The sequence below is a fragment of the Chelmon rostratus genome, chromosome 17, assembly GCF_017976325.1.
Source record: "Chelmon rostratus isolate fCheRos1 chromosome 17, fCheRos1.pri, whole genome shotgun sequence".
NCBI classification, from domain to species: domain Eukaryota; kingdom Metazoa; phylum Chordata; class Actinopteri; order Chaetodontiformes; family Chaetodontidae; genus Chelmon; species Chelmon rostratus.
The window spans coordinates 3553569-3567923 of NC_055674.1; the positions used below are offsets into that span (position 1 = coordinate 3553569).

Consider the following 14355-nt stretch of genomic DNA (forward strand, 5'->3'; position numbering starts at 1 on the left):
AACACGGACGTGTGTGTCCTTCTAAAGTCTTGTCAGGGACATGATGTGGACTTGAAGATAATCATTTTCTCAGCTGAAGCTGGATGATGACTTCTTGAGAAAAGAAGAGAAAAAAGGTCCTGGAATGATAGAAAAATAAAGCAGAGTGGTGATATCCCCCCCCCGCGTGGAGTGCATCCTCCAGCGAGTGCAGTCCAAACAGATGCTGGTCCCGTCCTGAACGCAGGTTTCATTCCGCCTGTGTAGTCCTGCATTAGGAAACGTCTGCCGCTTTGGCCAGAAAGCAGAGGACGATCAACTAGTCCACGTCTCTCAGAAGTTCACACCATCGCACCCTCGGTGGGCCGTAAAAAAAGGCATGAATAAACTCCTCTTCTGATGATTTTATGTATGTTGTGTCACACGAACAACAAACTAAAAACAATAAGGAAAAAAAAAACGTGATACCGATGAGCACCATTAGGACAAAAAGCATGAGGAAGAGGGACACTTTTCAAGGTTGCTTAACATGCTGAAACCAATGAGTCTGTCCTCATTTTTCCGCTCCTCTGACATCAATAAAGACCACTGGACGCTTTGTCGTCTTTCCTCTGGGGAAAATAAGCGAGTTAAGTCTGAAACAAGAAGGTACGGTGCCTGGAGAAGGCGTCCAAAACGGCCGGGAGAATCCACCTCGGATGTTTTGTCCTGCTAAGTACTACGTGAGATGTTTTCCCGTACAGTACGGCATGTACTGCACACCGATGTTGCAAAGAAAAATATCGACATAGTGATTTTCTTCTTTTATAGTCTGTACATGGGCATGAACCTTTGGTCCTGGTTGAAATGGCCATTCTGGGATGGCTTCCTTTTTTTTTCTTTTTTTTTTTTGTTTTCGAGAGAGAGAAAAGTTAGTCACGTCACACTCCTCCTAGATGAAATACTACACTAATCTGAAGCACACATGAACTACGCACATACTACAAACTCTGTGTGTATTTGTGTGTGTGTATGTGTGAGTTATGTGTGTGCGTTCCCTTGCTAGATCCCAAATTTACACCCACTATCAGACCTACTGTACCATTTAGTGTCTGTATGTGTTTGTAAATGTGTAGTCTGATGCTCAAAGTGTAGCTTGCAATGGATGTTGTTGTTTAGTTGTTTTTTTTTTGCCCCCCCCACGCCCCCCCGGCTCGGTGAAGACAGCGCAGGGCTTGGAGGATTCATTAGCAGGAGCAAAACAGCACTAGCAGTTGGACACTAGCAATGTCTCCGCGTCTCTCTTTCTTTGATGGAGAGAATTATTCACAGATGAGAGGAGAGAAAGGAAAGTCTGGAGCTGGAGAGATGATAATGACCTGAGGAAAGAGGGAATAAGGGAGAAGAGGCAGATTAAGCAAGAGAGACAGTAGGGGGGCGAGAGAATATATAAACAGTATGCAGTACTGTAAGTTTGGGGGGGAGGAGGGGGAGATGCATTACATAACCCATAACATCTAGATTATACAGATGCTTCTGCCTTAGAGCTCCTACTTCTGACAGCTCCACAGCCTCCACTTTATCACACGCTCACAGTTAGGTCATGCTTTTAAAGACTCGAACGCTTCTCTGTGTAAATCTGACTTGCGAGCGTCTGCAGCGCAGTACGTGGATGTACTTTAAGAGTACAGTAATTCCTGTTTACAGGCAGAAATCAAGGACATATTGGAAGGCGTGTGGAATAATGATACACTTTCCAGTAGCCTAGAAAGCAGTCCTCCAGTACGTGTGAAAGCATGCTGATGAGATTAAAAAATGAATAATTATGTGTGAGATCTAAAGCAGGAGAGGCTCACAGCTTTAATCGGAGTGAGGACTGTCCACCACGATGTGCGGCTTAGGGGAGGATGCTGGAGCGCTCTTCGACACGAATGTACCAATTGCTTTTTCCTGCAGGGAAATAGAGAATGTGCTTTTACTAACACTTCATGACCAGAAGAAACACTTTTTAAACGTTCAGTTGCTATAATTTTACATGCTTCTACCACTACTGTTACCTCTGCTAGCCTACTGCTATGCTAGAGTAGCCTACCACCACTATTACTACTATTATTATTACTTTACTTGGTGGTGGCAAGTACGTGTAGTCATTTCCTGCACCTATGATAAAATATGCTGATTCACTTTCTTACTAAGATTTAAAAGAAAAAGACTGATACTACTCTCATTTCTATGCATTAAATGCAAAGCTACAGCCAGCAGCAAGCTAACTTAGCTTAGCATAAAGAATGGAAATTGGTGAAAACAGGTGGCCTGGCTCAGTTGAAAACAAACAAACAAAACAAAATCCACCTGCCAGCACCTTTAAAACTTAAATAATTATCACATTTCATCTCATTTGTTTAATCTTGATAAGAACGTCTATAAAAAATGTGTGGTTTAGCTGTAGGTTAGCTAAGCTAACTGGCTGCGGGTGGTAGCTTCATATTTACCACACAGAAATAAGAGTGATGTCAATGTTACCGTGTAGCTAGAAACAGTTTTCCACAGTCCAGTATTTCATAGTTATAAAAACTTCTAACTTTACTTTTATTTAACTTGACGACAGCTAGCCTGCAATTAGGCTAGTAGTTACTTTCCTTTGATGAAGGTTTCATATCGAAAACATATGATTAGCTTTTAAAAGCTCATGCATTATGTAATGTTAATCACCCAGCAAAATATATAGTAATTAAAATGTTTTCCACATACCGTCTCACTCTGCTATTTAAGGAAATTTAATTTAATTTTAAACATATTACATTTTGCTGCTTTTGCTGCTATTCTTTCTTGCTAAGTGTGCAATTTTAGTTGCAATGGAATATTTCTAAATATCTGTGCTGCTTCTTTTTCTTAAGTAAAAGAGCAAAATAATGATTTTATCAGTGCTACTTAAATGTTACTGTACCTATGCTCCTGTAGGTACTGGCCTGCTGTCACTAATCCTACTGCTGCTCCCTCAAGTATCACTGCTCCTGCTACATCTAATGATAATGATAATCACCATATGATCAGATCATTTGGGCTATCGGGCCCAGAACCAACAGCACAACTGAAAATAACATATGTGGTATGAGATCATACTCATGGATGCACACACACACACACACACACAGAGTCACGCTCACACACACATGAACACACATGATCACATGCTCATTACCTCCACAAGCTGATGCCAGTGCTCTATTGGTTTGCGTGGATTGGCCAGCATGGCTGCCCAGTGCTCCCTCCCTGGACCTTCAGCCTCGCTGCCCACACGACACATCCCTATAACCTCGTTATGACCGATACTGACATGCAGCGAGGGATGGAGGCAAGGACAAGGGAGACAGAGAGTGAGGGAGACAGAGAGACAGAACAGGGAAGGGAGGAGGGTGGAGAGAGGGAGAGAGGGAGGATATAATAAAGCAGGGAGAGAGAGGGAGACAGGGCTTGTAAGAAACAGGCAGAGAGAGTCTCATTTATCAACCTTGAGTACTGGGAAAAGAGTACAGCAGCTGAGGAAGGATATTGAATAGCAGCTCACAAATACACACAGCCCTGCACAAAAGCTGGATGTCAGTGGGGGAGCAGGCACGAGCACAAACATACAAAAGCACACACCTATGGAGATGCCAAATGGAGGGCAGACTACATAATAGGGAGGCGGTGCATCTATACACAAACACATCAAGCAGCCAAGTGTTGCTGCGAGCGGCAGACAGACAAACACTGGCAGGGTTACACTTCTTCCTGCAGCATTAGCATAAATCATGCTTATTCATGAGGCGCCCGTCTATGTAAAACAGGGAACGTCCACCAGGAGGCTGATTCACGAGGGGACCCTCATCGTGTTCGACACAGGCGCAACACCATCAAAATGCAACAACCCAAAAGTCACAGCAAACACTACACAATAAGCAGCACGCTTCACGCCGATGAGTCTCATCCCGAGGCGCGCTACGACACAAGAACACCTCCGCTTGCTCACCAGTCGTAGTCCATCACTGCGATGATGATGGAGACACTCTCTATGTTTTCATTGGGAATGTCGAACACCAGCGCCTCATTGTACGTGGGGTTCAGTGTGTTCTTCTTAATAGAGGTCTTCCTCTTTTTTAGCCTTCGCCCGTCACAGATCAGAGAGGCCTTCACGTACGGGTCTGAAGGAGAGACAAGAGAGGCGGGAGGGGTGGGAAAAGAAAGAGTGGTGGGGGAGAAAAAAGGAAGGGAGAGGGGGAGGTTGGATGAGATGCAGCAAAGAAGAAAGATAAAGGGAGAGGTAGGAAGAAGGGGGGGAGCAGGGAGAAAAAAGATAAGGGGGGACTCCTGCAAACGCTGTTAGGTATTATGCTCACAGGTATCCGCTTCTGTAACACATAAAAGGCATGAAAATCAAGTCACCTTGGCAAAGCTGGATTAAGAACACAAAGGTAGAAAAGCAGCACAGGTTGAATCACTTCAGTTATCCATTCAACATGTGCAGCTCGGTGAAAGCAGCCGGGGGAAACGCACACACCCACCACTCCGTTTTTTATACTGCGTTTCTAAGCAGCTTTCAGGCGCCGCAATCATCTCCGGATCACTGTGGCAGTAATAACGGCATGTGGTCGTTATCATTTGAGATCTCACTTAACGTGAGAGGGCGTCGCTGTTGTTCGAGTGAGGGATAACGAAAGAATAAAACCTTTTCATAAAGCCTTTGTTAATTCATTATCAGCATTGCCAATCACAGCTCTTGATTATCAGTCTCACGGGTAAAAGCTGTTTTTCTCTAATTCCGCAGACATAATTGGTGCTTCACCTGCACCGGCGACGAAACACGTCGTTAACAGTTTCTTTCTGGCTGTTGTGTTTGTAACAAATGAAAGCTTCAGGTAATATGTGCATAATGTATAAACTCTACCTCTACGTCTTGGAGGAAAAATCCACCCTCAGATTCTCTCGCACGGTTAGAAACGATCAATCTGGTGATGCTCGACGAACTTCGGGTATTTTTTAGCCAAGATTTACACTAATTTACTTCCCCTTAACGTGCTCCATCTGGTTCTACCTCAGTTAGTGATTTAGAAGGTTTTGAAAAATGTCTTTCTGCAGAAATATTTTACGCAACCTTGTTGGTTTTTGCAGGACGATGATGGTAATGAAAGTCCAAGCAAGAGAGTTTTAAAGCAAATGAGGGGTTGCACTCCTCGCTCGAAATGCACCATATTGTATCTTATAGCTGCAATCAGTGGAGAAAAGTCATTAAATTGCACAAAAGTTACTCTTTTATTGCAAGAAACTGGTTTAATGCCAGTCATTATTCTGCGTATATCAGTGAGATATAAACCTGAAGGAGCTCAAGAAAGCAAAACGCATCACCGGTAGCTGTTTTTAAGACATTGCTAAAGCTGTTTTCTGTCATATTTTTCCTCTAAATGAGTTTCCAGTCAGGCGGCTTGCTGGAGGTCTCGCAGCAGCGTGATGTGTGTGCGTGTGTTAATCCTTTACCTGAGAAGCCAGTCAGGTCCATGGCTTTGAGGTTGGTGGCCTTGATGATTGTAGCAGTGAGTCTGCCTGCAGTGGGCAGGTAACACAGCGAGAAATTAAGCTCCCCGAGATCAGCCTTCTCCTGTAGGTCACCACACACACACACACACACAGCCGGGGATCAGAAACGGAGCGGGGGCGCTGTGATCACACACACACGCATGGCTTCAGGAGCAGAGTCAGACGGGAAAAACACTAACTGACAGATATCTTTTACGTTGCTATGATTGTCTGTGGCCAGAAAAGAGCTACATCTGTGACTGACGGCGGGTGACAGCAGGCGTCCTAATGCGGACCGGCAGAGTGTTTAGGCAGAGGGGAAGTGCCGTCACTGTAAATGAATCATATGCCAATCTGTTGATGTCCCCGAGTGAAGGAAAGTGTTAAGTAGAGGTGACGATTCTCTGGGCTTTTTATATCTCTCCCCCCTCATTCCCATCTACTGATCCTCTCGCTGCCTGTGGTCTCGGCGGCACCGCAGTAATGACACCGGCGGTATTCAGGTCACACTGTGGCACGACGACTCCTTAGTGGCTTTGAGCCTCGCTAATCAATACTTCCCCGGGTGAAACACTGAAATACGTTGAGAGGCTGATGCTTTAAACTTATTTAATAAATGAAACATCGATGCCAGAAAATTTTAAGGCTTTGCTCTGTCTAATTTGCTAATAGGCTTCTATGAATATTTCATATAAATCTGCTTGGATGCCACATGATAAAAAGTTTGGATGTGGCCAGCGGTGCCTTTCCAGTAATCTATCTGGACTCTGAATGAATCAGGGGATTTCTGTCCTCTTCATACAGTATGAGTGCACGCCAACCGGCAACAATGCACAACCACAACCATTTAGAAGAAACTGAAAACCATCACAAGACACTTAATCTTCAAAGTTTAAACACCCTGAACTGATGGCTTTGGAATATTTTAGTCTGTGGATCCTCTGACTTTATGTGGTTGCACTGAATTCCTTTTTCTGTAATTTCTATAAGGTCAATTTAAGTTTTGCAATGTAAGAAACTTTTGTAACTCCAGCTCTTCTGCTTGCCTCTTTTTCTTGCCGTGCGACTGACTGAGTGGTGCGATCGATCCTGTTAGAGCTCGGCTGAATATCCTCCTGAATGTTCCTGTTTTAATTTTTCATTTTGAAATCCGGTGTCTGAATTTCACCGATTCAATCTGAGCAACCTGGCGTGTTCACTCGACTTGAGTTTCCTGCTGAATTTTAGAAGCCTGAATACAACTTTTTGAACATCGAACGCCTCAAATAATCGCAGAAGAAATCGCAGAAACAACCTTTTGGAAATTTCAAAGAAGGAAAGATGGTTTTCAGAGTTCAACATTTCAGAGCAATAAATTCAGTGGTTGATTTAAATTTCAACATTCAGTATAAACTAATGGCTAAATTGGAAAATTAGTCATTCAGTTGATTCAAATTATTTAGATAAGATAAGATAAGAAAAGATAAGATAAGATAACTTTATTTTGACCTTTCTTTTCTTCCATAGAGTCGCCTTTTGTTCCTGGTTTTGAATGTTAGTTTTCTTTTTTCCTGTTTTATGCTGAAAGTTTACCTCATGGGTCATCTTTTGATTTACTTCCTGTGTTTTCCCGCCCTTGCGATCGTTTGATTTGTGTGACCTGTCCCTCATTTTTTTTCACCTGTGCCTCGTCAGGTGAGTCTTAGGTATTCCAGTCTCTCCTGGGTGTTTTCTCTGTGCGGCATCAGATTTTAGACTTTTGCTTTGTTTTTCCTCTGGATCCTTGCATGTTTCTGGATTATTGAGCTCTTTTTTAACCCTTTTTGTTTTAAATTGTTTGCCTTCTGGATTGATCACTTTGGTTTTGACCCTCACCTGCCTCACCCTCCTGAAAGTCTTTGTTAGTTTAGTCTGCACTTTTGTTCCCTCCCTTGTTTCCTCCATGACTCTTTATGACACCTTTGCTGTGATAGGAGGAGGTGACCGGACTAAACAACACGCATCAAAACCTGCCTGTTGTTTACAGGCCGTCTACATCTGTAAATTGAAGATAATTTATATTTTCAATGGATGCATGCAGTTCTACTTGAAATCTAGAATTGAAACTGTCATGTCTGATATGCTCTGTCTCCGCTTTGGCCCAGCAGCACCCGATATCGCCACAAGGCTCATTCAGATTTCATCTAGTCTAATCTAATAGGCCAATGTGAATATTTTGGGATATTTCTGCGGCGGAGGCTCATCCTTACCGCGGTGCCCTCCACGATGTCCCTCCAGACGGGTTTGTCCCCGCTGCCCTCGCTGAAGTCCAGCAGGTTGTCCACCACTACCTGGCCGATCAGGTCGTGTCTGGAGAAGCGGTCGAAGTCGTACACGGAGAAATGCAGCTTCCTGGAATGTAGCTCATTCAGCGGCACGCCGAACTGAAACGTCTCGTTGAACACTGGGTTTAAGGTCTTTCTGTGGACCTGAGACAGAGACACTTACATTACAGCCTGCAAGTTACAGTGTAATTATTTTGTACATACGCAGTACCAATGAAATACTAACTGGGTAGGTGCAAGGGAATTAGTAGAGGGAATAAGATGACATTATTTTATAGCCCGCACCCTGTAACAACACTATAATTACAGTGAAAAGGGGGTTAACAAGGGACTACTTCCTTTTACAGCCCACATGCCCCGGACCGACACTGTAATGCCCTCGTTTTCAGCGCTTTGTCTTGATTCAAATTCAATTCAACTTTTATTTGTACAGTATATCTCACACAAAGTAGTTCAAAGTGTTTTACATTAAAAAAGCAGTGCAAAGTGATCATAACGTACTGCCACTAAAAGCGGCGGCCGTCGCCTCAGCTGGAATCACTCGTGCATCTTTTTCACAAACACTTTCATTCATTCATCTGATGAATAAGTGAATCGCTCAGAATCTTTTTTCTCCATGTTGTCCAATAAGCTCTAAAGATGTCATGAGAGGACGGAAAAGCTGGTTTAGGTTCCTCTCTGACATCTCGAGCATCAAATGGGTTCGACATTGGACCCCAATGCGTCACTGTAAACAGAACTATTTCATAGCTTATATCTACAGAGATGTCCTTCTTCCTTATTACCAAATAAACCCTTATTCCCAAACCTGTCTTCTGCCGTTATGCGTACATATTTATCTCTGTATACCCAGTGAGCATCTTACCGACACCCTGTATACACTGAATAATTACACGGTAATTTGTGTGCTGTAGTCTAAAGTGTCCATGAATGTATTTCCTGGCTTCGCCCTAGTCTGTGCCTTTCATGTAGCCATCATTTTTACATGTGAGACCTCTGCATTGATCATCGCATTCCAGTCATAGACTGAGCCGAGGGTTCCTCAAAGATAACTTGGAGCCAGATTTTGAAAAAGCCAGCAGGTTGTTTGACTTAATGCTGTTTTGAAGACACGTCCAGACCCTTGTGTTTTGCTGGTCTGAAAAATATTCCATCCGCTGCTCAGTAGAGTACATTTTCAACCTGTTTTACAAAGCGGGACCAAACAAACAGGATGTTTTTCATAGCGGCGGAACAGGAGCGCCGCCGAGGATTCTGGACATGTCTTCAAAGACACACGACGTGCTGTCAGAGTTTGTCTCGTGGCTTTTATCTGTGACTCAAATGTAGCCATCAATGTAAAAGCCTCATATGTAAACACGATAGTGATCAAAGTGGCACAAAACCAGAGCTATATTCGGTCAAAATACTTTTCTTTAAAAGTGGGAATCAACAATCCTGATTTTTTCTTTTTTTTTTAATTTCCTGAGCTCTGTTGGTGGTGTTTCTTGTCTTTTTTCTTTAGATTTGAGGAGTTTCGGCTGGTGGTTAATTTATTTGCTTGGTTTTTTGCTTTGCCTGTTTCCTGCTCCTGCAAACCACCCAGTTCTAACCCTAACCCCAGTTCTTCTGTTTTCTCCAAAATAATTGGAAACATAAAAGGCATCACCTCCTCTGAGCCAACCGATGACACACCAGAGACTTGATGTGAATATAAAAGCTTTGATTAACCTTCGATTGTCTGTAGGATGAATCGCATTAAGCCGAAAACAGCATGTAAATACAAGTATTGTAAAGTGATTGCAGACCTACAAAAGCAAGACATACGAGGATGCAGAATATTCTGGAGAGGTTTGTGGCCAAAATGACCTTCAGCAACATAATTAACCTCTGCCACGCTGGCCGACCTTGTTCCTCAGCCAGAGGGAGAAAACAGAGTTTTACCTTTTCTGTGGACAAATCAAATCAAACCCACTGAAATGAAATAAAGATCTAAAACTCAACATTTTCTTTCTCAACACGTACAAGGTACAAGATTTCTTTGTTTTAAATGTTGGCAACATATTTCCTATAGGTGACTGTTTTTAATCCAACTTATTTCGCCTCTTTTTGGACCATATGTTGTGTTTTGTGCCTTTTCCATCTGTCATCTCTATAACAAGTGAAGTAAATCAGCGAATGCAGTCCGATGGAAGGCGAGCGGCCGTAATTTCCTGCTCATCGTATTTTAACACATTGTGGGCAACATTTGTAAATTAGTCTTCAATCTCCAGTGCAAAATTTTTACTATTTGTTGATTTACTGTTGGGATTTATTTGCTCTGAAAGCATTTGATATAAATGCTGCCATGCAATAAAGCCTGTGATAATTAAAATGTGACACACTCGATTTTCCAAATCCAACTTTTGTCACTGCACGAGTGGGTCTGTCACTCTGGCTTATTAGCACTTGATGATTACTTGTTAGCTCTGGATTAAACGTGCGGCTGATGGAGGCGCTCTGCCTTTAGAAACCAGAAACACAAAGCTCCACCATCTACTCGTAGGTGATGCTGGTGTCTCTTTTGAAATTAGTTGGACGGATGAAAGCGCGGCAGAACATGAGAGGTGTAAAAATCCCATGTTAATGAGGATGTGATTGAAATGAAACAATCATCTACACTCCAAACAAAAGAGGAGCTGTATTATGCAAATGACTGAAGCATTCACACTTTTCAATGGCTGAGGGGGCTTTTGTGATATACAGGAGACAGTCACACAAAGGGGAGAAATTTCAAACTGGCACAGCTTTCCTGCCTCTACAGTAGTTCTGACCCATTTCCACTCCAGAATTTCTCTCATCCCGACAACGTGCAAAAGTACGGATGATATTTATGGACATAAAACAGAGAACTACAACTCACATTTGTGAGGCCACTGAGCTCATATGTCTTGAGCGTCTCCACAGAGAATAAATTAGAGGAGAGGAGGATGTTTTTTTAGGGGCTAAGGGTACATTTCCTGGTACAGAACGTCCCAAAATGTACTCAAATATTGACTCAACTGTCCTCAAACACCAGAATACCACAGGAGCTGAGTAGCAGTGCCCTGTAATAGTCTGAAGCACATTATCTTGAATAAATTATGCCCAAGATTAGATTAGATTACATTAGAGAGGCTGTAATGATTCCCCATGAGGAGGCTGGGTCATCAGCGGGAAACAGGCTGAGAGAAAACAGTCCGACCTGCTGATGTTTAAACACCGAGGGGAGTTTTTTGTTTGTTTGCTTCCGTGGCAGGTTGCCACCGAGGGTACAGGTGAGTGTGGTGGGAGTGGGAGTCACCTTGGTCTGGAATTTCTTCTTCCTGTCTGGCAGTAGGTAGATCTTCACGTACGGGTCGGAGAAGCCGTTGGCATCCTTCGCTGGCAGGTCCAGAGCTTTCAGGATCTTCACCACCAACTGCTCCGTGCTGAGACACACAAACACCATTAGTCTTTCACACGCTCATTAAAAAAAAGGCGTAGAAGTATACAGAAATACGCTATGAGACCCAGACAGGAGCAACCCACACACACACACACAAACACACACCTGTGCAGGATTTATACACATAATGGCGTGGGAGGTTCGGTGTCTCCAGAGCACGGAAAAGCCAAAATAGCATCCGTGTGTATGTGTGTGTGTGTGTCCGTGCGTGTGTGTCATCCCTGCAGCTGTATCGTGGTGCTCTATCAGTGATGTTAAATGTAAGCACAGTGAGCACAGATGTACAGTCAGTGAGAGTCTGGCCAGAGCTGAGCTCATTAATAATCCCAAACACCGTCGCCTGTATTCTGCACTCACTTTGGGCCACATGCACGGATCAGTTAATGCACAAGAAAACAAAAAAAAACACGACCCCGTGCTGGCGTGCAGTGGGGCAGTACATTTCTTCCACGTTTGAATCAGCACTGCACTGATTGTCTAAACCAGCCCCCTCAGGGGGGTCCTGAGATGAATCTAAGGGGTCACATGGTAATTAGTGGGGAAGAAAATAATACAAACAAAACACTGCTGCATTTTTTCTAATCTTTAAATTATTTCTTGTTAAATATGACACAGTTTTACCTCTTAAGGACTTAAATATTATTCATATGAAATCATCTGCAACCTGCTTTGAGGGGCTCAGGTAGACTTTACATGACAGCAAAATGTCCTGCAGTAAAAAGTCCAATGTAGAACACAAATAATCTGTTTTCTTGTTCTTATCCTTATTTATATAAAGCAAAGCACTGGAATCCAAGTTTGGCTGTATTGACTGACAGGTGTTTTAAATACAGGGACAGTTATTAGGCAGCGACTTCATTTCTGGATGGATGCTGTTCAGTTCAGTTCTGTTTATGACCTGTGCAGTACCCATGACCTATTTTTCAGTGTCAGTAGTGATCTCTGGCTGTAGCTCACAGTTATTTTCATTTGCGATTCATCTTTACCTGGAAATCTAAGTAAATAATAAAAAAAATGCCCATCACAGTGTGATTGAGCCCAAGGTGAAATCTTCAGATGTCCTGTGCTGTTTTTCTAACAGCATCAGAAAACAGAGAAATGAAAAACTGTGAGAAGCTGGGACGAGTTCGTTTTTGGAGAATTTTTGCTTAATAAATGACTCAAACAATTACTCAATTCTCAAATTGTTGCTGAATATTTTTCTGACAATTGTGATCAATTAATCAACTGATTGTTTCAGCTCTTGTAACGATAAGTCAAAATCTGTATGCATGTAAATATTTAATATCGTATGTGGCCAAAACATGTCAGATTTGGGCTTGAAGAGGAGTTTTAGTGTCTCAAGTTAAACGTGCTGCTTTCACTGACAAGAATAAAATGCAACAATGATGAGAATATCGCAGTGTTCACGTGTGCTTTTTGCATGAATGTTTGATGATTGCAAACATCACAAAGCACCAAATCTGCAGGAATAAATGCACGTGAGCACACACAAGACACGTCTTTACATTCAAATGCTCCATCCAGAGTCATGGCCACATCTCACGCGCCGTTTATTATGTATTTAATTACCAGATGAAGATGAAGACGGCTCGGAGGCCTTTAATCAGACCTCGTTAGACTGTGTCTCCCCGTGTTAACCAGTGTGTCAGCACTTCATTAGCTGCTGTAGGAGAGCAGCGTGAACTTTGGGGCTGAGGAAGGATAAACAAGGCAAACGCCAGCGGTGACCCTTGCAGTTATAATGTCTTCTGTCCATGTGTACCAATCACAAATAAGATACGCTTGTTGACAATACAACCGTGGCCAATCCCGACATGTGTTTACCTCTGAATCACATCCAATTAAGGCAATCGGATAAACATGCCCACTCTGCAATCACATCAAATCAGGGAGACGGTACACAGGGCAATTTGCCGGAGGAAATTACAATTCCAGCTCAGCCAGATAAATATTTTAAAGAGAAAACCCTGACCATCTCAAATATGTATCTAATGATCTTTAATCCAGTTTGATTTTGAGACATTTTGGTGGCAGAGACTCGCCGTGATTAGCCAGTGTGATTCACAGCAATGCTCAGATGTAGAATAATTGGAAACAGCAGGAAACTCGTGTACAAAAAAACCCCTCACCTCTCTAATCATCATGAATTTTCCTGCATCTCTTGTTTGTTGCAAAGACACGGCTGCAGGTTTTCATGCACTCACGTGTCTTATTACAGTACGAGACGTGAGCTCCAGCCAAAACCAAGGTTTTCACACAATCCACGAGGCATGCTGCAGAGAATATACCTATTACCGGCTGAGCGGAGGGAGGAATTCACAGCCTTATTCCTGGCAGACAATGCCCGAAAGCTAGCTGTTATTCCCGCAGTGGAAATGTGTCAGCTTTTAATGGGATTGTCAATAGAAATGCCTTTCCCAGAGGATCTGAGGAAGATTGACATTGTTGTTCTGACTGTAACACCCAAACAGCAGGGTCTCACACATTAACATACAAGTCTTACCACAGCACCAGCGCTCACACACCTCTGCATGTGTGCAGATGTGCACTCGTCATGCACTCACTTTGAATTGCCGTCTTGTTTAAAGGTGCAGTGCAAATGAACTTGCCTCTTCTACTTGTCTCGCTGAAACAATTTCCCTCCACTGTAATGACAGGCAGCCACCGCGGGACATAAATTATCTTGTGACTGTATAAATGGGGAAAGAGGGACACGTGACTGGTTTTCATCATTAACCTCCTCGCCGTCCAACTCCCTTGTTAATTCTCTGTATCTGTAACTCTGGCTATAACACAGTCCAGTGTTATTATGTGTTGACGGGGGCTGCTGTTTAAAGTGGCTCACCATATATAATTCATGACTGAAACGGCCTCTCACTCCCTTTCTTTTCTGACCATCAGCACTTTCGCCTGTTGTAATGTTTCTACATGTCGGAGCAGGCAGAAATGGGGGACTGCCAGCTGAGCCGTAGACGGACCGAGTGAGCGAGCTGCACACCGCTCGCAATCCGCAACCGGCGTCACTTACAGTGCATGCACTCCCTCATCACCCGGTCCTCACAGCATGAAGTCCGCCAATTACACATTTAGTTC

General features: G+C 43.2%; 1 protein-coding gene across 2 annotated transcripts in view; it reads right to left on the reverse strand.

Moving 5' to 3' along the window:
- Positions 1-1181: 1181 nt before the first annotated feature.
- Positions 1182-14355, reverse strand: part of syt3 (synaptotagmin III) — a 28732-nt gene continuing 15558 nt past the window's right edge. Inside the window, exons 7-13 of one of the 2 annotated variants that reach the window (XM_041957000.1) lie at positions 11116-11242; positions 7740-7958; positions 5473-5593; positions 3971-4142; positions 3161-3290; positions 1815-1908; positions 1182-1337 (exon numbers count right to left, since the gene is read on the reverse strand). In XM_041957000.1, coding sequence (XP_041812934.1) covers positions 1819-1908; positions 3161-3290; positions 3971-4142; positions 5473-5593; positions 7740-7958; positions 11116-11242 — 859 coding nt within the window. In that variant the 3' untranslated portion in view covers positions 1182-1337; positions 1815-1818. Of the gene's footprint in view, positions 1909-3160; positions 3291-3970; positions 4143-5472; positions 5594-7739; positions 7959-11115; positions 11243-14355 lie in introns of both variants that reach the window. The other variant, XM_041956999.1, reaches the window with a different exon arrangement.